The sequence below is a fragment of the Zonotrichia albicollis genome, chromosome 8 (genome assembly GCF_047830755.1).
Source record: "Zonotrichia albicollis isolate bZonAlb1 chromosome 8, bZonAlb1.hap1, whole genome shotgun sequence".
NCBI lineage: Eukaryota > Metazoa > Chordata > Aves > Passeriformes > Passerellidae > Zonotrichia > Zonotrichia albicollis.
The window spans coordinates 17,566,178-17,589,871 of record NC_133826.1 but is presented as its reverse complement, the minus strand read 5'-3'; the positions used below and the strand labels follow the sequence as shown (position 1 = coordinate 17,589,871).

The 23,694-nt window shown below is 38.7% G+C and overlaps 1 protein-coding gene across 11 annotated transcripts in view; it reads right to left on the bottom strand.

Moving 5' to 3' along the window:
• SLC44A3 (solute carrier family 44 member 3) overlaps positions 1-23,694 on the bottom strand; it is a 62,311-nt gene that overhangs the window by 24,779 nt on the left and 13,838 nt on the right. For 9 of the 11 annotated variants that reach the window (XM_074546141.1, XM_074546139.1, XM_074546131.1 and 6 more), the window contains exons 10-16: positions 22,709-22,874; positions 17,836-17,992; positions 15,621-15,698; positions 6,244-6,381; positions 5,536-5,772; positions 3,652-3,750; positions 2,062-2,570 (exon numbers count right to left, since the gene is read on the bottom strand). In XM_074546141.1, the coding sequence (XP_074402242.1) occupies positions 2,565-2,570; positions 3,652-3,750; positions 5,536-5,772; positions 6,244-6,381; positions 15,621-15,698; positions 17,836-17,992; positions 22,709-22,874 (881 nt within the window). In that variant the 3' untranslated portion in view covers positions 2,062-2,564. The other 2 variants (XM_074546140.1, XM_074546138.1) reach the window with 2 other exon arrangements.

Below are 23,694 nucleotides of genomic sequence, written 5' to 3'. Positions count from 1 at the left end.
ACACCAGTAGTCCCTGTGTCCTATTTTTAAGGAACATAGTTATAAAAGTACCTTTCATTCTGCTGAATCTAATCTTCCGTAGCTGCAGGAAAGATGAGTCCACGCTTACAGGGCTGCATTGCAGGGCAGATGTCCGATTATTGGAAATGGGTTAGCCCAGCCCCAGAAGCAGCAGGAGCTGTGCCTCCCTGCAGCCTCCTTCACAGCTCCTGACTGCAGGACCCTGCAGGGGAAGGCAGCCCTGCCAAGCAAGCACTAAATACCATCAGCTTCTCTAGGAATGCCTTATCCCTCACTCAGGTGGAGGCTCCTGCCACAGAGCAATGCTACAGCTGGAGATGGTTGACACAATTGCCAGAGCAATGGATGTACGACTGGGAGGTCTTGGGTTGTAAATGAAAGCTATAAAGCTATGCTTTCTGTACAAATGTAATTAAAAGCTATGTGTTTGGAAGTATTCTCTAAGAATGTACACAGTTCTCAAAACTTATTTTATAATGTAATTTCTGGACTAATGACAATATAGTATTCCTTAAACAGCATACACTCAAATACAGCTTAACTGGTATTTTTTCAGTACCTTCCTTCTTTAAAAGTTAACCCAGAATTTGTAGGAAATGTATGAATCCTTTCTCCACTCTGGAGTGCAGTGAAGGCAATGACCGTGCATCATAATTGCAATGAGCAGAACCACAGAGTTGTTGAGTGGGAAGGGACCTCTGAGGGTCATCCAGGGATTTTCTGAAAACAAGCCCATACTTAGATAAAAATTTCCCTCCCTTTTTTTCCACCAGAGTTCGAGAGTCAAAGGCCAAAACTTGCAGTGTGAGTACCAAATGCAAACAGGAAAATAACGCTGCATGTGTAATAAGATCTGGGGGTTTTTTAACTTCAAAGCAAACCTCTTATGCTTTGTAAATTGGTAAATATCATGTTTACATTGTGAAGACACTGCTTCTTGGAAGCAATTTTGTCAAACCCATGGCAGAGGAAAAGTTTTGCCCCTTTGTAAGTACCATATCTGCACACTTCTCAGGGTCAGAGAGCTATTGCTTTTTCAGGACTTTTCAGAAGTTCCCACAGCATGCACAAGCTGAGCACAAAAAGTATCCAAGGGTACAGATTTAAATAAGGAGAGGTGGTGAGTCACAGCCAGTATTATCATCCTGCCAGGCAGAGAGTAATTAATCTATTTCTTTCCCTTTTTCATCATTTATCCTATATTCCACAACTTCTTTAAGTGGCTCATATTAAAGTAGACTGAAGTTAATTAAATTACAGATAAAAAGCAAGTATTTCTTAGTATTTCTAGATAACTAGTCTCCTTTCAACAGCAGGAGGCCAGATACAGTATTTAAATGAAATGGATTTCGTATTCAGGCATCAGTGAGCTTTTCTGTACAACATTTCCAAGCTGTGACTAATCAAGGGTTTATCAATCTATTCATTTAGACAGTTCTGAGTCACCTGCAGTGATGTCTCACTTCCTATATTGATACTTTACTGAAATCCCTGGCTGGCATCATTTTCCCACCACAAACCTCTCCTCAAATAAAATTTGAACAAAGAGAATAAAATGTGCCACCAAGTAAAATCTGAAACTACTCCATACTCAGAAGAAGGTGGAGCCTACAAAATGTATTACAGTCAGGATCCAGGTAGAAAGTTTAAACAAGCTTTAAAATTGCTCCCAAGAAAATGCTGGCAGACTGTTACCAAGTTAATTTTTTAAAAAGTGTCTACACTTGTGTTCCTCTTCTGACTGAAGCCCTGACCGCTGCTCCATTTCCTCCATGATGAATTTCACACCCATGTTACTGCTAACATTTCTATAAAGTATTATTTATAGCATTTTTATCTCATGTCTGTCCTGTTATCTCTGTCATCTGCTACTTTGTCAAGCTCTAAATACAGATGCAAATTTTTCTGCTTCATCTTTTCAACTGCAGAAAGAAGGAAGGACTATTCCTCATCTGTCCTTTGGAGAGGAGCTGGACAATTTATGTTACAAACTTGTAAAAACCATTCCCAAAAGAATGTAATTGAAAGACAGACACCTACCTCATAACTGCTAGTTATCTTGACTACAGAGAATTTCTATCAAGGGTAATTTCCATCAGTGAGCTTAGTCTGTTCTTTAATTGGCTGTTCAGATATGCAGAATGAATCAGGACACAGTCATCTAAGAGCACCTCCTCTACAAATGTTTCTGCATTTACTGTTCTAGGGATGACTGGCACAGCATTCCAGAGAAACCTGAAAAAATCATGTTAGCTCCATGACCTTTTTGACTTACTAATTTAGTCTGACAACATAGAAATTTACAAAGAGTGAGTTTATTATCAACTTTCAGACCATCACAACAAATGTAGTAATAAAAATCAGATGTGATGACACACAAAATATTTTATTGATACAAAGAGATTGTGTGTCATTTTACCAGTGCAGAAGATACAACAGATTTAGGGAGCTAATACTTTGTCCTGGGCTATTGGTAACCTTTGCTGATATGACTGTTTGTGCTATTGCTGCTCTGCTTCCACACCTCCTGGTGTACTTCACATTCAAGTCTGCAAAGAGAGAAAAAAGAAGTCAAATAATGTGTAGCACTGTTTCTGCATTTAAATGTCGTAAGAGTAAACTGGGAAAACGATTAAAGTTCTTTTGTATCTCAAATCCACAATCTTCTTGCAGGGAATAACACCCACCCAGCCTCTGGTTTCTGTGCTTGGCAAAAAAATTAGTGAAGAATGCAATAACAGACCCAAACAATGAAAATATTTAGTACTATCCCTCACTGTGTAATAAACTGGAGGAGCTCTGCCTGTAGCAGAATGGCCACAGAATTGTGTGAGAGGTCACTACAGCCTGGTACCTTTTGAAAGCAGATCAAGAAAAGTCACCAGCACTGGTTACACTTGTGTAAGTAGCTGTGACAGCAGAGGACCTGTAGTACCCAGCAAGTGTGGGTGCCAGAGGAGCTGCTCCTGCAGAATCCTCCTCTGGCGGCCCTAGCCTGGCCCCCACAATGCTTGGGGAAAATCAGACCCTGATTCTGAACTTGCTGGGGCAGCTTCTAGGTTGGGCAATTTGCAGTATTTTTTTAGATGTCTGTGAATGAGTGTTGACTCTGAGGACTTTCCCAAGCCTGGGTGTGGGGAAACACTCCCTTCTGGCATGTCGGCTTTGTTACCCCATCATAAAACAGAATAAATAAACGTATATACTGATAAAATAGGGAGAAAGAGGAGAAGAGAGAAAGAGGAGAGGACTCTAAACTCTGGTCTTAGAGGTCTGGAACTTCAGCATGAAATTAAGCAGCCTACCACTCTTCTGATTTTGATACAGCAGGCAGGTGAAAGACTACCTGAATATTATTTATCTCCCACCCCTCTGGCACTGTCCAAATTTTCTCTTCTTCTGCTGGGCACAATGGGGAATGTGGAAAAAAAGAGACAATAATTATTGGATCCATTTATTTTGCGCTAGCAGAGGGTTTCCTGAGGAGGGAAAGCAATAGAAGAACAGGATACAGGATACACTATCCTGGTTGCTGTGAGATGTCAGGAGGTATGTGATAATCCCTTCTTGGAACACAAAGGCAAACATATTAGCTGGCAGGTAAACACATATCCCACGCTCCTGTCTCACCATAGGTTGGAGCTCTGTCCCATCTTCATTATCCTGGAATGGTCTTGTGTTTCTGTGGTTTTGCCCTTCTGTTAACTTGTTACTCTGACTCACAAAGGTCTGCAAGCAAAAATCAGGGTGAGAGCATTTGTGAAAGGAAACCATTATGCTAATAAAAATACCTGGTGAAGGAAGATCATTAGCCCAGGGCTAAGAAACTCTAGCTGGTTCCTGGCTGAATGACACTGAGTGACACTGCAAGGGACTGCAGAGGCAGCGAAAGTGATGAATGCAACTGAGAAAGAGGAATCAAAATCTCTGTTACAACTCCTACTGCAGGAATGAGGTTTCCAGCTGTATGAAATCCCTCCCCCAGCTCTCCACCCACTGCTGCATATTGTCCTGAGGGCCACAGAGCCTCCCTTCCACCCCCAGGATGTTTGTAACCTGATTGTAACACAGACAAGTCAAATGCCTTCGTGTGTTGGGAAACTCCAAATTCTTGTCTGTGTTAGCAAACTTACTCTTCATCATACAATGAGGAGGAGTTTGGATGTGCTGCCCACAGTTTTTCCATAGAAGGGTATAGAGCCTGTCCTGCTTGGAAGGCTCCTTGTCCCTGTGGGAAATCCTCTCTTCACCCACAGCTCTAGGGCATGGCTAATTACACAGAATTAAGAGCAGAGTTAAAGAGAAACTACCACAAAGTTTGGAAGTGGAGAAAAGAGAGCCTCTGTTTCATGAAGGAAAATTGGCTTAAGAAGTATTTTAGAATCTGGCAAAACAGAGAGGGAAGAACAGAGGTCAAGGCTTCAGAGTTTTCCATTCGGTTTTATATTCCTAGCCAGGCGATGTGCTTAAGTACTATTCTGAACCACAGCCAAAGAATATATATTTGCTTTCTTCTGTACAAAGGGTTAAGCCTATCTTTAGGCTGGCTTTTTGTTGTGCTGTTATTGTTCTCAACAAAATTCTATGAATATTACGGAAACTCTAACAGCAGCATTAAAAAAATAAATAATAACCAAAACTCCAAAACAGTTCTGACATTGTCCTGAAGAAATCTATCCAGAATATTTGTGTCATATGAGCTACTCTGGCTGCTGGTTATTTTTCTCCATGGATTGCTAAGATTTTCTCTTGTGCAGTTTGTGAAGGAAAAGACAGAAGTGTCAAAAATAGCACAAAAGGAAAAAAAAATCTGCGTCTTCAGATATTCTCTTAATTAGAAAGGGATGGCATATATATATTCAAAGGCTTCAGTTACAGCACTGCATCACTATTAGCTGAGTACTGAGGGTAATACAATACAATAATTACAAGGGTAAAGATGTAGGACAACCTGTCCAGAGGCAGAAGAGTTTAATCAAGAGATAGAAGACAATGTTTTGGCAAAAGAATCTGTAAAGGTATGAAGCAGAGCAACTCAGATTTGCATGAAATATGTCCAGAACTACAGCATCTGTAGGATGTGGAGTGGATCCCTGACCTGCTACTTGTTAATTTTTTCTCATCAGTGTACAGTGAGTCACAAGAAATATAAGCATTAATCTTAGGGCACCCCATGGATCAATTTCTGCAGCTAGCTTATCTATTTATTTATATCTTCTAATTACCAACGATATATTGAAGATATATCTAATTAGGCCTAGAGAGTCAACCATTACTTACTGAATATGATCTAAAAGAAGGCAGCAAGTCATAGCTAACACACAGGAGTCAGAGGGACCCATTTACTTCAGTTTATAAATTAATGTACTTGAATCCCTGAGTCCATCCTGTTCTAAGGTGTTGGAAAGGAAATAGCATGGGTTGTGAGTTCAGATTACTAGGTCTTAGGGAAAGAAAAAGTGCTTAAAAGCTTAGAATGTCTCAAATATCTTTGCTGTAATCAGTGGGATTTACCAGCAGCTCCTGATCCACAAAGTATGGCTTCTCTGCAGTTCCATCATTTGTTTCCATATCAATAGCAAAGCAAAGGAACATGGCATCTGCTGTCACTTCAAACACAGACAGAAGGCTGTGGGACATCAGGTAGGCAAAAAATCCAACTAGCAACAGAGGAACCACCCAAGCTTGCAACTGCCGGTGGTAGTTAAATGCCATCAATCCCCCAAAAACAGTGAAGCACACAACAAACACCTGTACAGGGCAGCAAGAGAGAAGTGCCTCATTAGTCATGCAGAAATGTTTCTCATAAAAAAAACCCAATCCCCCCAAACGCTGAGGCAAATACATTACAGCCAGTATTTTAAGAGCACATGTCATCTGGGAGATAGCTAAGCAATTTCCAGCATCACATGGCTGTGGCACTTTGTGTTCAATTCCATGTGTAAGTACCAGAGGGCAGAGGAAACCTCTTGCCACGTATTTACCAAAGACTTGATGCAATTGGAACTGCCAGAGTGGGTCCAAGGACACTGCTATCATACAATAAAATAACTCTGCAAAGATAAATTCCTCAGATATTCTTCTCTCCCAAACTTATTGTATAGCATTGACAACACTGGATTTAACAAAGATAAACTTTATTTAATTTAGGTATATGAAAAGATAATCAAACCTGATTTTTCACTTCATTTTTACAGAACCAATATTTTAATTTACTCTTACCTTTCCTAAAAATAGGAGAAAATCTCCAAAGCAGCTAATGGATGCAAGTTTAGCAGAATTCCTTGCCAAAATACAGGCAGCATCCTTTGCTGATGTACAAAAATTTGTCCCATTTATGGCTGTAGTTGTGTATGCATGCTGAAATGACATAAGATAATAATGCAGTGAGAGAGGAAACACTGATAATATTTTACTTCAGCAAAACACAAAGCCTTAAACTCTATTTGGAATTACTGACTTTATGAATATAAAGAGTTACCTATTTTAAATTACTATAATAGTCATGCTTCTAAATTCAAAGAGTTTTTCTACATAATTTCCACCATTAGCAAATGTTACAATAGTGACTAAATAAATTACTGAAGCCACATTTATCCAGTTTCTTTTGAAACACCGAAGTTCTTGACCCCAGAATTTGTGAATGAATATGACACAATTACCAGAGAACACCTGGAGTCACGCTGTCCAAACTTACTGGCTACAACAGTAACTCCAACACTGCTGGCCAACTGTGTAAGTGGAAAAATGAAGTTATGTATTTACTGGGTCATTAAAGGTTGATGATTAAAATTTTTTTATATGTGGCTCTTTCAAACACTTCAGTGAAATTCAAGCTTATAGTCATAGCCATTGAACAAACCTTTTTGTGAAGGGTTCTGGACCAGACCAGTGCCTGTATCATGTGCCCCACCCCACTCAGAACAACAGATAATTGGGGCACTACCAGTTTTTCAATGTATTGAGATTTTACATTTTATTGCTTGGTGGAAACTTGCCTGGATAGGTAGGGAGGATAGAACATTTACCTTCATGGATTTGATTATTTTTGCACTTATGCATAAATTAACATGTATATTCCTTTCATGGAACTCCTCAGCAAGGTTTTGAAATTATGTCCAAAATATCAGCTAAGAAAAGTAGCACTCATGATACATGAAACATGTTCTTGGCTTTACCAGCAATTCTTATGTATAGTTTCCCTTTACTCAAACTATTAGAAGGCAGATTACACCACAAAAACTTTAGTCACATCTGATATGGTCAGTTAGAGCTGCAGTGTGCAAGGGATTACTGTTCTAAAGGAATTTATAAAGGCAAACATGAACGTGGTGCTTATATTGCTTTCTGCTTCACCTGGAAGTGAAAAAATAAACAGCCCATAAGGGGTTTGCTGAAAGTGAATTATACTGGCCTACTGAAAACCCTTCCTGTTCAAAAATCTGTCTTTTCTTACTTACAATTCAAAATATTAAACAATTTCAGCTACCTGAAGCAAGGAAAATTTATTTCTGTAGAGTTCAGTTTCACCTCTGAGCAATTTCTGTTGCATGGCAAAGCTATGACATTGTCTGAGAGAAGGAAGGAAGGAAAGGAAGGAAAGGAAGGGAGGAAGGCAGGCAGGAGGGCAGGCAGGAAGGAAGGAAGGAAGGTAGGTAGGTTAAATGCAAAAAAGAGTTTCTGCCTCTTTATTGTGGATATTATTTATATAAAAACATAGTGATTTTTCCTCTGATAGTAAAGAAAAAACCATTGACATTCTGTAAATACTGTAGTTACATATTAGAAAATCCATCCATAGATGGAAAAAGTATAAATAAAGACCATGGATCTCTTGCCCATTCTATGAAAACATCAGAGACACCAGTGAACTCTACAGAACTCAAAGAGTATCTGCATAAAAATATGTTTAAACAAGCAAGCTCACTTCATTCCTAAATAGGAAAATGCCTTCTTTGCTAACTTTCATTTATCCTGAGGGTGTTCCCCTCCTGGCAGGATGCCGTCACAGCAGAACTCCCAGGATGTGGCAGCAGGGGAGTGCCAGTGCAGCCCTGCTGGGCCAGGGCACGGGCAGAGATGGCCTCGGTCACAGTGCCTCTGTCTGCCACCCAGAGCTGTCACTGCGGATTTCAGACATGGACAGACTGCTCTTTAGAACATGCTGGGAGTTCAGTCTCTTTCATCATTCCCATTGAACACACAGGGAACTGAGACACAAAGTAGAAAAGTGTTTTCTAAGTTTGTTTTTGTTCCTTAAGATCTAAATTCACAGGGCAGATCCTGATCTGGTGAGGTCAGTATAAATTTTGCCAATAAATTAAACAGAGATTCTGTATTCATTATAAATTGCAAAAAATGTGTTTTAAAAATAAAAAAGAATGTTGAAAAAGCACGTGAGCTTGTACAAACATTGTTTCCAAACTTAAAATAAATACTCATTTGTTTGCACTCTTGAAATAGCCACTTTGGTATTCAAAGAATGTGCAATGAAAAGAATTTCTGATATTTATTAACTAGAATGGTTACCTTGAAAAGACTGAAAATGACGCTGGAGACAGTACACTACCTGAACAGGCATTTGTTGTGTTACAAACCAGCTAATGAAACATGGCATTTATAGCAGTTACAACTTAAACAAATAATCTAAGTATTACCTAATGATGACACTCAAGAAATAAAGGCAGCCAGGTAATAATCTAACATTCTAGAATGAATAGGAGGCAGAAATTAATGAACTGCTGAAAGCTACAAAACTAGTCAGACATATGTGAAGCAAGAATATTACCAGCACAATTGGAAAACTCAGCCAAGTGATCTCTACCTTTTAGCAAAAAATACATTTCTGAGAAAAAAAAATATTTGAAGGGTTTCTTGTTCAACCTAGAATCTCTTTCCATACACTTGCCTCACAATTTTCAAGTTTCTCATATAGACCCATGCCCTGATCCCATCCAGCCACATAGAAATCTACATGTTCTCATTAACAGAACACGTCAAACATTTAAGCTAACGTACATTTCCATGCAATTCAGCATTGCACAAAAATGAGCTCAAGTGGTTTTTTGTTCTTACTCATCAACAAACACCTAACACATACAAGTTATTACCTATATTTGCAAATAATTTTTGGCAAAGGAATTATATATAAAAATCTTATATATCCCATTAAGTTTAAAATTGCAGGATATGTGCAATAATCCAAAGCCTTTCAAATTAAAGATTGTAGCAAAGGCTAAGATGGTAGACCATGGCAGTTAAGAACCTGCTAACATTTAGAAACAGGTTATTTAAATATGTATTTCTACAGAATATATTTTTCCATGCACAAAAACTTTAGAGGGTTTGAAAATGTTTGGGAGAAGGGCAGCAGGAATGATCCAAAAGGCATGGAATGTCTTCTGTCTGGGGAACGTGAGGCTCTTCTGTCTGGAAAAGACATGACTGAAGGAGGATGCAGCAGGAGGCTCATGCTGCCGGCTCATGAGAAATGCAGGGAGGCTGTGTAGGCTTAGATGGCTCACTGCCTCTTCCAGAACAAAGGCCAGGCAGGGGCAGGACAGTATGAAGTATTAGGAGCCAAATTTGAAAACAGACAGTATTCCTTCTCACCATAAATCTGCAAACTGTGCACTGCTGGGCGAAGGATGCTTTAGCTTCTAAAAGTTCACAGGAGCTCAATGGAGATGGGGAATTTCAGGGAAAAGGAATCTGCTGAGAGTTATTAAACACACAGAAAACACACAGCTCAAAAACAGCACAGAGGCAGGGAAATATCCTTTTGTTCTATCTTAGCATTTGCTCACAGTCATTGCTGAAGATGGGATACTGAGCTAGAAAGAGATTCAGTCTGATCTTATATACACGTTATAACTCTTATATTTTTATCTTTGCCTAATAAATTGATCTTTTACAATAGTAGTCTCTGCTCTGGTGATAAGCAAGTAATGGTGGCATTGATAGCATTGAAAGCACAGGGGATAGTGGACTGGGATCAGCATTTATCCTTCCACCAGCAAGCTGATCTCATATCACCTCCTCTCTGAAGAACACAAGCCCCTTCTGGCTTGGGGCCTGGGAACTAGACACTGACTTCTCAGTGTCAGGATGAATAAATAGGGAATGTGAATGTTTACATATTTCCAAATACCACAGTATGCAAAAAAAAATCTATTTAAAGAATATATCCTTCTGTGCCTCACAACACAGAATGTCAAAGGTCTCGGAAAAAGTGACCTGGGAGTTTCATGAGAAAGGCACTGTGGCTCAGATCCAGACTGTAAGTTCTCCAATTGTTGAGAATAATTGCTACTTTGTGTAACAGCTGAATTCAGTCCTCCATTCTAGGGCTTGCTTTCATAAAATGAGCTTGGGGAAGAGAAAATTGCCATAGCAACAGAATCTTCTTAAAAAGGAAGAAGGAGACATGCTGATCTCTCATCCCAGTTCAGCTTTTTCTGCTCTGCTGATGTTTTCAGCCCAATCTGATTTTATTGCTGCCAGCTCTCCTGGGGGCTGCCCTGGTCCGCTACCCACAGTGCAGTGCAGTGCTCAGGCTGGACCTTAAAGTGCCTCAGCCTGCAAGTGTCACTGATGCCAATGGAAGCCCTTCAGAAAACAAAATCCAGGGGTAGCAGGAGGCAATGAGTGTGGCTGCTGTCAGCAGTTAGTGGTCTGCTGGGAGAGTTGTATCATGACTCTCAGATGGTGGGAAATGAGAGCAAGATGGGCCTTGTGAGGCCCCACTGAAGAGATGAGGTCATACAAGACTGGAAGGAACTTTCAGCCACTCCAGTGCTTATTTCAGATTAGCATATTACACAAATCTTCTCCTAAGTGGAAAACCCCTTCTTTAAATCACTTGGGACTTCCCCTCTCCCAGGCCTCACATGTGGAGCTGTTCCAGACAGTTGTCCTGCTGGTCCTTAGGAACCTTCCAACTTCCAGATGACATTTATTCATGAACAATTTATATCTACTCTGCTCTATTTTTCTGCTGATCTTGTCAGGCTTTTAGCCTTCCCTGCTGTCTCATAGATGGCTAATGGGCTTGCTCTTACCCTTCATTTGCCACAGGATATTCCAGTCCCCTCCATGAAATAAGCCTGAGCACATAAGCAGCAACTTGTACAGTGGCATTTATCCCCTTCTTTCCAGTGCAAGTGTTTCATCTCATAGCTTCCAGGACTGACTCTGTGCTTCCTGAAGCCTTGTTAAAAAAAGGCTATTGTCCAGTGGCTGACAAACACATGGAGAATATTTTTCTCCTCCACTTCCAATCAATAAGCACACAGCTAATACAGAATTGGTTATTTTTTTGTTCTTCGGCTAATTACTATCTGTAAGAAGCTTCCTGAATTTTTCCAAGCAGTCCAAAAAGCACAACTTTAATTTATTTCCATTTCATCTTATATTTTCATCTGGACTTACTGGAGAAAATTTTCAGGTTTCCTTGCTTCCTACTCTCTGTGTTATCTACTCCCTCCATGGCAGTCATCCAGTGGGTAGGACCAACACAGCATTTTTCTCAGAGGGTAGTTGGGTGTCCTTTCCTGCTGCATCACAGTAATACATGTGGGCTCCATTTCCATGACAGGGTTGGAGCAAAAGGATCCTGCTTTATGTGCCCATTGCATGATGATTACACCATTACTGAGGTTGCTTTCAGGGCTTCTGCACTTAGTGAGAAAATGTTCTTATTTGGGATTTCTGAAATAAATCAAACTGAAGATTTCCAGAGAGTTGTTCACAAATTTCTCTGCTTAAAAGCACAGAATTACCTGTCACTTGTTTAATTGCCTTTTATTTTCTCCTTCTCTCTCTTTTTCCCCCTTCTGTTTCTTCTTAATGGGATAGGGAAGAAGAAATGTAGCAAAGTAAGAATTAGTCACCTTTGTTCAACTCTATTCCCTACATGGTTCATCCTACAGAACGAGTTAGGACCTAAAGATTTTTGTTTCCTATTATCATGTACATAAAGTCTGTAGAGGGGAGATAAACTTATATAAAATATTATTTCAGTGTAGAAGAACATTTTATCCTTGTACTTTCAAGAGGATTGAAAAATTAGCTCTATATCTAGAAGCAATATTGCCAGTAACATTAAAATGCATTATTGCTTTTGGGAGCAAAAAGAAGTACTTGATGGGGTGAGGCACAACGTGTTTGGCATGTAGAGAACTGTGCTTTACAATAGCATGCATGAATTTTGGTTTTATCTAGGTGAATTCTCCACAAGGCACTTAACTGAAACCTCCTGATAGGCTTCCATCCAAAGTTTAAGAGACAACGAACTGCTATGGATATAGAGCCATTAGACAGACTTGCTTTTGGTTTATTACACTGGACATTTGCTGGCTTTCAGTGCCCAGGAAGGGTCTCTGTCCCAGGAAATGGGGCTCACACCCTGCTGAATTCCCTGACAGCCCAGAAGGCTGCAGCACTGCAGCAGCCATGCTGATGAACACAGAAACCACACCCTGCTCAGCAACCCCTTCAGAAACCCAGGCACTGTACTTTGGAGGAGTCACTTTGCCAACTGGCTGCAGATGGACCCAAAGCAGACACAGAAAAGCAAAACTATCCAGCTGTATTGTTTTTAAAAAGTCACTGCAGCAAGGCTGTAAAGGGAGAACATGTGAACACGTCAATGTTTCTAAAGTTAAGACTGCCATTACAACTTAAGAAAGCAGGAGAGACACAGACCTCATCATTCCCAAATCACATTAAAAGCCAGTATATTCTTTTTACAGAAGAAAAATTTCTGTCTCCTAGATTTTACTTGAGATGATTGGATATGTTTATCTGGAACATACTGAAACCATCAGAGCCAGATAAAAAATCTGTGGTAATTCTGACAAGTGTTGGCAAGCAGAACTGTCAAGTAAGGATAGTGACTTTATATTCAGAAGGCACTTTTCAGCCACAGAACCCTGAGTGCTTTACAATTGTTGCTAATGGATTATACACACACATGAATCACTTTGCCCATGACTGAAGTGGAACAGCTTAAGGAGTGAACTGTTTTACAGCACATAGCAACACTACACCACAGTTTAGCACAGGATCCAGTTGCAAATCCAAGAGAAATTTAGGAAGGCTGAATGTAATTGTCCACATTGCAATCTGCACAGGACACTGGGCTTACATTATGCCCCCTGCAAATATGACGATAGCCAGCATCTAGCACAGCACTCTGTCGTGATGGGAAGATGAGAGGGTAACTCTTTGGCTTGTTCCACTTAACCTCCAGGAGAGCTGAGCAAAACCTAACTGAGCCTGCAGAGAATGAGTCCCTTCAGGGATGCATGCAACTATTACAGTCAGAATTAAATATCATCACATGCAGGGTGGTACTGCAGCCCGGAAAGTACCTTTAGATAACATAATAGAGCACTTGGTTGATCCTGCATGGGAAGAAAGAAGCTTGCATTCTTTCACCAGGGTTACTTTCTCCAGCACCTGTTTCTCATCTGCCAAGTTCTCAGAGGGAAAACAAAGTACTGTTTAATCCTGATTAAACTTGTGAATGAAGGAACAGAAAGTATTCAAATTACCTAAGCAGTTTAACAACAGGTTGAAGAAAATAGTGCAGAAGTGATTGGATCTTCTATTTTATTTTTTTTAGAGCTTCAGGTAATTATATGCTCTTCATTAAAGTGAAAATAGTGCTAGAATAAAAAGCAAAAGAATAGTAAATAGTAAGGAATGCTAATGTACACAATGATCTTTGGACCAACTTTTACAACAGCTGTTCCACATTTAAGGTTACAAAAATATCAAAATCTGAACTTCAAGAATACTTCTTTAAGAAAATGTTAGAAACACAGGTACAATTTTTTAACCCCTCCCTCCGAGACTACTCTCAGGTCTGTGTTCAACATACGTGGGGAATTTCTACCTTGCTCCTGGCAGCTTCCACCAATCTCAGTAGGAGCTTCTAAGAGCTCACTACTTCTGTTAATCAGGAAATATGTCAAAGCTGCTTAAAACTGCTGACATTTTTTCCTTCTTTTTTTTTTTTCTCTTCTACACATGGCCACAGATTTTACAGAACCAAAGACTAATCAATGGCTTTCAATCATGGTAACATTTTTTTTTAAATAAATAGCCTTGAACAGATTAGTTATAGGGGAAAAAATGAAACAAATAATTATTATATCCACAAATTACTAAATGAGATGCAGTAATTCAAGACCAATGTTTAAATTTCGTACAGATAGAAGTTCTATTAAAATCTTGAGGCCTGCTCTTGCTTTTTTTTTTTCTAATTATTGCCCAAATTTCCCTGGATTTGAAACATGTGGACAACCATCACCTTTGCTAAAAATATATTCAAAAAACAAAACAAAAGTGAACACTTTATTATGATCATTAGATTAAAAACCACAACTCACATAAAACCAGAAATCTGCCAACAATAGAATAGGAAACAGGAAATCTTTAAAGGGGAAAAGAGCTACAATACAGCTTTCTGAAACAAAAGGAAGAACATTATAGTAATTAATTCTTTTAACAGACACATAGCAGACAACAGCTGGAGAAAGTAAACATTAGGATGCTGGATATCTCTTTGAAAGGCAGGAAGCCAAGCCAAGGGGAAAGGGTGACTACAAATGGAAAGCCTGGAGGCAAAATGAACTCTGATATTCCTCACCAAGTCACTGACTATAAGACCTACCTAGAAAATGTAAACCTGGAAAATTCAGAAATTTCACTGCAGAAGTATTTAATCTATGGTGAACTAAACTGAAAACTCTCTTAACAACTGTCCAAGACTAAACCTAATTTATGCACCCACTTAAGAGAAGTCAGACCCTTTATCAGGATTGTCTTGTTTACTTCACCACTACCCTCAGCAATGAGAACAAAGAGCTCAGCATTCAGAGGGTGGAATCAGCATGAACATATGATTCCCTTTCACATTAGGAATATCACAGGTCCCAGAGATAAAAACAAGGCAATGATAACGACAAAAACTAACTATTTACAATTATATATGTAAATATGGACTGGACTTGGAGAAATGAATTGTGAAGGTAAAAAGAGGTGTCGAGTATCTGTAAAACTGCTGTGTGTCAGAAATCATCCATTTCCAATTAAAACATGTTTTAAACTAGACTGCTATCATCATGGTTTGTATTTCCAGATCTCTTGATACTGGCAATCACTAGGAATTTAAGTTTCTTTATTCAGGACTTCCAGATGGAAAACACTGTAACTAGTTAATGCCATATTCCAGGTATATTTCCTAATTCTTCATTGCTTCCTCCTACCTGGACTCTCTGTGCTTCATAAGTCTGTCTGGCACAACTCAACAAAACCTTAAGTATTCTTACCTCCAGAAACAGCAAGTGGCCCTCTGAAAGGGCTGACTATCTCAAGCTGTATTAACAAGTTTTCTAAAACCTAGCACCTTGCATATTTGTAAATTCCCTGTTTCTTCACACCACATCGGAGGCTTTTTTGTTTCGTTAATTTAGGCGGCCAGCAGGAAACTCTGGCCTGCACCCAGGCTGAGCCACTTTTAGCCATGCTAAGGGTCAGGCACCAACCATGGTATCCAGAGTAGGCTGAGGGACTGAGATGACAGAGCATACCTGGTTAAAGTATCTTAAGCAACTTTTTGGGAAGCAAACCCAGCAGGAACAGCAGTCAAACAGGTGCTTTGCATTCTTCTGCAATAAATGAAATGATTGGTTATTGGACACATAATTAGCCTCAAACAAAACCAATGTTCTAAAAAAACCCCTTGTTTTACAGGTGACTGACTCTTCTAATAAAATTTTCACTTAGGCAGCAGATACTTCCATTAGGATTTTAGGAACAGCTTTTAATTCAGACTGTTCAATATTAATGACTGCAGAGTTGTGCTTTTTTTTTTTTTTCTTCCTGTGGATGGAAGATTCTTCTCTGGGAAAAGAAAATATGTGCTGCAAGCAGCTTTGTGAGCTAACAGCTGCCTGGGGAGAAAAACAGGCAGGCAAGTCAGTAATCCTTAAAGCACTTCACAGTGATCAGGGAGTACAGAGACAGATTTTTAACCTGATTATCAAAAACCTTCCACAGTTCTGAAATGACTGGTACTCTACTGAACAAAAATAAAAGAATGGGTAGAAGGGCTTATATGAACATCCATGTGTTTTGACTCAGAGCATTACATTCATTTTTCACATCAGGAAGAAAAATCTTGTATTAGAACAGGCACTTCATAGACCACTGAGCTGTATTAATTTCATAGTTTTTAATTTCATAAAAACTGAGCAGTAAAGCTTAAGGTTGTTCCATGATCCCCCATCACATCATGAGCTCAGAACAGCTCATCATGGAGATGATGCAAGATGAGAACAAGACACCTTGGTATCCAGAATTCCCTTCCAAAATTAAGTGCCTGTTTTTCTTAACAAAAGGAAATCCAGTTCAGGACACTCAGTCTTTTTAATCTTATTTTTTCCAAAGGTCAGAATGTTTTTATCTTGTTTTGGAAAGCAGAGATCTTCCAGTCGCTATAGAAAACTCAAGTCCCAACAGCTACTATTGTTCAAGCAAAAACCACAAACCTCCCAACTTTTCCAAAAAGGTTCATGAAAATATTCCAGAAATAACTCCTTCAAAACAGTGACTGTACATGCAAACTCCTGACAGAGAACAATTTAATCTTGCTATGTATTGCTGGAAGATGATTTTAGTGAAGCTGTGTTATCTCAGTAAGGACTGTTTGTTAAAAGCCTAGAGCAAGGGATCTCACCTACAATCTCCTCTCTGATTCTGCTTGGAGACTGCTGTGTAGAAAAATCTGTAAATTTACCTGCAAGCTCACAGGCCCCTGACTTCTCCTCTGTTCACAGAGAACAGCAACGTTTTTTGCAAGGGTGGGGAAGTCTGTGTCTTTATAAAATGTTCTTAGTTAACACAACTCACAAAGTTTTATAACCACAACTTCCATATGAAAGCAACATAAATCCAGACCACACCTTTCAAGTGTTTTATGACAAGGAGTTTTTATTTAAGCCTTCATAACCTATAGCCAACACATGCCTCATAGTAAATACATTGTCACTGTAAACGTAAACACCCTGTCATAACTATACATAACATGCTTCAAGGCCAATGTAAACCCTAGAGGAACAGACCTACATTAAAATCTTTTCTTAAATCTTCTCCTAAAATCAGAACTGTGCATTCCTAACAGTCCTCCCTCCTTGCAAAAGTGCCAGAATTACCTACAGTGCTGTGCTTCCAGCAGAAGATAATAGATGTGGAGATGAATGAAAGGAAAAAAGAAGGTAAAAAATATTCAAAACAGTCCAGATCTATGCTTTATGTGTCTCAGAAGATGCGTCTTGGATACTACAACTCCCAGGAACAGTTCTTATTCCATATATTCTCTCTATAGAAGCATATTACAAGGCAGGTGAAGTATTTTCTACAACAGATTTTAAATCTAACAATAGTATTCTTACTCCTGCTCCTTAAAAATGAATGCAAAAAGTTTTAATAGAGCAGTCTGCCAATTTTTTCTTTATCCTTCAGAAAAACCTTTGTATAAAAACAATGAAGGTGAGTTTCATATTGGTATTTTCTGCTTTTTTATTATCAGATTTGAGAATAAGAAGGAAGTATTGATATCTGAGTTGGGAGAAAAAAGCTTTCCGAATGAAGAAAACATGATAAAATAGAAAATCCATCTATTAATAATAGACAGTAATAGCAATACCATATATTTTTAAGCAGGAAATATATTCTTCACTTCTTTGCCCCATGATCTCATCTTTAACCCTCTATTTTTATAGTGTTACAGAAGCATTGACCTACCTTTTGGTTTAGGATATTGCAAAAGTACAAGAGAACAATCCTTGGTATTCTGAGTAGTGTGATTAGAAATGAGCCTTTTACAGCAGTTCCTAGATGGTAGCAGAAAAGAACTGATATGGATGACAGGACTGGGTGAGGTGGTGGGTTATTTTTATTTCTAGAAAGAGAAACAAACAATTTTTAAAATGCTTTAGCAACTTATTTAAGAAGATAAGCACTGCTTATATTTTCAGTATTTGGAAATTTTAAGAATAAAGCTGTTACCTCCTTTCCTAATTGAACTACTCCAGTCTTTCTACTGACTTCATCTGAATGTTCACCTTAGTCCAAAGAAAAACAGCCAAATTTATAACTTCTGGGTTAGTTTAATTCTTAAGAAATTACTATTTTCTGGAATGGAAAAATGTCTAGGAAAAAACTACAATGAAAAATAGGAGAAGTGAACAATATCTGAGAATACTCCTTGAACACCTCTTTCCAGTTTCTGTCACTTCTCTTATTCTCTGCAATCTTTTATTTAACCCTTGGTTCTGCAAGATTTTCGTCTGAGGGAATGAATCCACTATTTCTTCTTTAGTGGTAAAATTAAAACTAGAAAACAAAATCACAAGTTCTCACATATAAAATTGAGAGTTACTATCTACTTTTATAATTGCAATTTGACCAAATTTGGTTTAAAATTTTTAAAAAATATTAATTTTTTTTCCCCAAAAAAGAGGAGAGGCTTTTAAAAAAAATTGAATACCGCAAAAAAGCAGTATCACACTATATGTTTAGAATTATAATCTGAACTAAAAAAACCCTTGTAGTTCTAGTGCACACTAACCCGTATTGTTTTGGAGAAATAATGCCTGCCAAAATCAGAAAGCAGAGCCAATAAATAGCCTAAATACAAGTTTTATTACTTTGCTTCCTTTATAAAAATCAGTTTAATGTCAGTCATTTACAGACAGTAATATGACACAGCTCTCAAGAATTTATATAAACCTCAGGAAATCAACTTAAAGAGATTCCCTTACCCCTTGCCAAACACTTAAAAAATAATCAACTAGATTAAACCTCTAAGAACAGTTAAAAATATTTCATAGGATAAAAAAACCCACATACGGATCAATAGTCATAATTAGACCTTCCATAAGTAACTCTTAAGCAACTGGCCCAACCCTGAAATATTTAGTTAGGCACCAGAACCAGCAGCAGTTTGACTAAGTAGCTACATAAAGATCAGACATAATATCACACATAAGAAGCTCTGTTTTCAGAATTGATTTATTCAAAACCTCTGTTATCTTGAAAAATCAGTAGTTTACACAAGAAATTAAAATATAAAAAGACACCAATAAGAGAATGACTGCTTTGGGCTAAGAAGCTCTAAAATTATAATTTTAATAAATCCTCGCTTCAGCAAGGATTTATATCATACACACTTTATTCAGGAGTGGGATTATAATGCTGCAAGAATCCTGAAGGTATCACTGCAGTTCACTAAAACACAAAAAACTTTGCAGTGGAAAAGTTGTATTTAAATATGTGAATATACCACATTATTTGAAATAGGAAATTCCAGCAAAGCAGTTGCTACATTTATTATTTTTGTCTTAAAACCAGGGGAACAGCTTGGGGGATAGTGGAATTTTATACTGAATACGGCAGTTTGGGGTTTTTTTAGAGTCATCAGGTTTCTGTGTTAGAAACACATGCATTGTAGTGTGGATGAATTATTCTATTCATATTGAGCCATTGCTTTTTTCTCCCTAAAACAGTTCCTTACTTATGACAGTGTTAGTTTGATCTCAGAATACAAATTATTAAGTTTCTGCAAGTTAAAGGCTAACTAGTGATAAGAAACACAGAAAGAAGAAAATTTGTCCCTGTGTTAATAATGTACTTGTTACTGAAGAGAAAAATGAAGAAGGGTTTTGATATTTTTAACATGACTAAATAATGAAAAAGAATGTAAAAAACAAAAAAACCCAAAAAAAAACCCCAAAAACAAAAAACCCCAACAATTAAAGCTTAGTTTAGACAAATTTTTACATATTTGGATGTTTTTCCACAGCTCCTTTTCCTAGCAAAGGAACTTGCACAAGAACAGGGTCTGACCAGGATTTTGCTTTGCCTCCAAACAGACTGGAAAAAGAACAGATTTTCCTTGTAATTCTGGTTCATGGTAGGAAACAGGGAAGTGGCTAAACACAGCAACAGGTGATGGTTATGTCTGTAAACAAGCTCAAGATTGGCTCCAACCTACTCCCATTGCTCCCAAGGCTGAAGCTTCACCCACCTTTGTGCATGATGTGGCTGCAATGCTGAGGGGGCTTTAGCACAAGCAAGCACTCATTATGCAGTGGATTCTGTGCATGTGCACTCATCTGCCTGTGCACAAGGTATCAGGGAAATCTGGGAATCCGCCCGACTGGTTATATAGAATAGAGCCACAGCTTGCTTTTCTTCTTTGCTATTTCTGTTTTATGTTATCATGAGATTGTTTGATTTACATAAAACACTACTATTCCAAACTCCTGTGGACCTGTCTTCAATACATTATCTTTTAATAATTTTATTTCTTCACTACTGCCAATTGCCTTAATTTACTTGTGAGCTCTGTGACACAGTGTCTTTCTTTAAGCTCCTTGAATCAAACGATCACACATGTATCTTTACTTTCATTTGAAAAACAGTTTTTGTGAGAGGAAAAACATGTCATCTTGACACATCCAACAGACATGGATATTTAAATGGGAGAAAAGTGTATTTCTTCAGTTCTTTAAAATTCTCTTAAGAGCTATGCTTTCAGATTTCTTCACTTATGTCTCACCAATTCCAAAGACTGTGTAAAAATAACTTCAGTATAAAATACTTCAGAAATGTTAAGGAATGGATCTTCTATTCCTCAAATAAATATGAATCTCAATTTTTAAACAAACACAAAAAATTACAAGATTTGTAATAAAACAGACATGATGAGACTAACAGAGACCACACAGACTGTACTGCACTTTTACCTTATCTCAAAGCCACATTGGCACAGGTCTGACCACATACATGATGGTGGCTCTTTTAGGTCGTGTGTAAGTAGGGCAAAGGATGGCCATAAATATTGCAGATAAATTTGAAGAGGAAGCCTTTAAAAGTTTGTTCTAGTTCATCTCTCAATGACTTTGCTGCAACATCCATAAACCTTCATTTTTGACTTACTGAGACAGATGTATGTATGTATGACAGATGTATTTCACTTCTCTTGGAAACTGTGGTACTCAACCGTTTAGTCAGGTAGATAAACCCAATCCTTAATTTCAAATCTGTGCAGTGATACATGTGATTTCAAATCTGTGCAGTGATATATGTGCACTGAAGCTACCAAAGAAGCTCAGACATGGACAGAACTGTGATGCCTGTGATGGACTGAGTTACCATATCACCTTCTCTTACTCCCAGAGAGGGGGAAAGGCTCATCTCCCTGCCAAGGTAAATAGATACATAACACCTAAGCACATCAAGGTGAGAATAAGCCCCCATGTAAAACACCATTTATAACAAAGAAGGCTTTTAAAACGACCAAGCCCTTTCCACAAGTTGTAAAATGTAATCATTTAACAAGGAAATCTACTTATTTTTATTAAATTAATTCAATCTTTTGTGTATTCATACTTAAACTAAAATAAAAGAAGGCCAAATCCATCTTCAGTCGTGGTATTACAGGCCAAATAAACATCTCCTGTAAAGCCAACCCAGGTGGAATGATCCCCTGCCCACCCCATTTGCAACTCAGCCATGGCTGCTGGCCGTACAGCGCGTTGCTGTGCGTGCTGTGGAGGGAGATTTCCGCATGGGAAGGCCGTGCCATTTCCTCAGAGCATTCACAGGACAAGAAGAAAGCCTGTCTGTAAGATCCCATAAACAAACTCTTGTGACATGCCTTTATGATGCAGCCCCAGGGAATACATTAAAAACACACAGCAGTCAAGCTCAGAGTTGCTGGAACAGCTCAAGATAACCCTTGCCCTTGCTGGTGTGGCTGCTCCTGCAGCCAACCACCCTCTCCCCATTCCTGCACTGCTCTGCCTCTCCCCGTTCCTGCACTGCTCTGCCTCTCCCCATTCCCGCACTGCTCTGCATCTCCCCGGATCTGTGCTGACAGCATAAAGGCTGGGACAAGGGATTACCACCACAGAAAAGTTACATTTCCCCTTGCAAACACAACCCTCTCAACACAGTACAGGTCACCTGGCAAACAAGAGGAGAGCTTAATGGTATTGTACAAAATGATACCAACACAATTGGGAGCAGGAACCTTCTGTACTTGGCAGCCAGTTCCTGCAGCAGCAAAAATAGCTGGAAAGCGGAAGCCCCTAGCAGAGCAGTAAATGTCATCACAGCAGTTTCTACAGGTGCTTCCCTGCTCTGCACCAACAAGATATGGACAGTGTCTTTGCCTTGGGGATTTATGTGGTGTATTGCACCAAAAATGTGGTGTATTCACCAAAATGCAATGGTCAAACTGTCCACGAATACATGAAATTACCAAGGAACAATATACTGCTTCTCATTTGGAGCTAAAGCAGTCTCCTGGAAAAGGGTGCAGTGCAGCCTGTGCCTTCCTTCCAAATGGTAATTCCCCCACAGCCAACAGAGCTCCAATACCAAGGCCCAGTTTGGCCCAGCATCTCCAGCAGCAGGGGTGAGTCACATTATACCATGCAAATTGTAAAATCTTAAGTAAGATCTTACAACAAGCAACATTATTTTATAATAAATTGGATTCCTGATATTGACATAAATTGCAGTCTAATTGGGACTATTTTTCCTAGAAAAAGATTGAGAGTAAATGCTGGGAAATCCCCAAAACTATCAGGGGCAATTCTGCACTCACCTGTTGAAATAACAAGTAACCACTGCCCCAGCAATGACCATTTGCTGACAGGCAAGAATGAATTCACTAGTCCAGATAAGGCCAACGAAATGATACCATGCCATGCAGCAAATTCCAGACAGAGCTCTGTATTCTACTTGTCCTCCCGAAGTGGCCTGTGCAGTACCTGAAGTTGGGATTACACCACTGTGTTATTATAACCTGTCAGACAAGAGAGGAGAGGAGAAAGGGGGACAGGGACAAAGAAGGACATGGAAGTGCTTCTGTGCATGTTCCCTTAACTTCTCTTCAGTAAAGTTACAAAAAAAATAAATTCAATGCTATTTAATTCTGTTCATTCTAACAAAGTTAGAAAAACAACATCTTATAATTCAACCTGGATTTTGAAAAATAAAATCTCAGAAAAAGCAAATGATTGTGTTTAAATTGGGATTGAGACACAGCTACCAATAAAGGAAAAAGGAAAGCTACTTATTCGTAAAGATATCTGAGAAGACATTACTTTAGACTTGAGTAATCAAATAGTTCAGAAGTAAATGAAACCTTCACTTCCATTATTCAAATTTGAAATAAATGCATAGTTATGAAATGCTTTAGGGTTTTTTTGTAAGAAGCAGGAGAGAAAGACTACAGAAAAATATTAAGGATACATAACATACTGTTGCAGCAAAACAAAACAAATACTTTATTGCTATTACTAATCAGAACCATGGTCATTAGTCTTCTGTTCTCTATACTTTGCAATCTTTGTGCAAAATACAGGCAGATACATGTAGGCTCTCTGGGGGGGGGGGGGGAAGCAGACATGGTATGGTAGTACATGCTCCAATGCTACTACTGTATCTAGGAGCATGGATAAATTAACCTATCCAAGCTAAAAACATTCCTTCCACTTCTGTTACCAACAAAGAATGTATTTTGTATTCATAGAAGGCTTTTCACAAAAGGTGGGGTCAATTCAGATTCCTCAACAATCAGACCTTTTT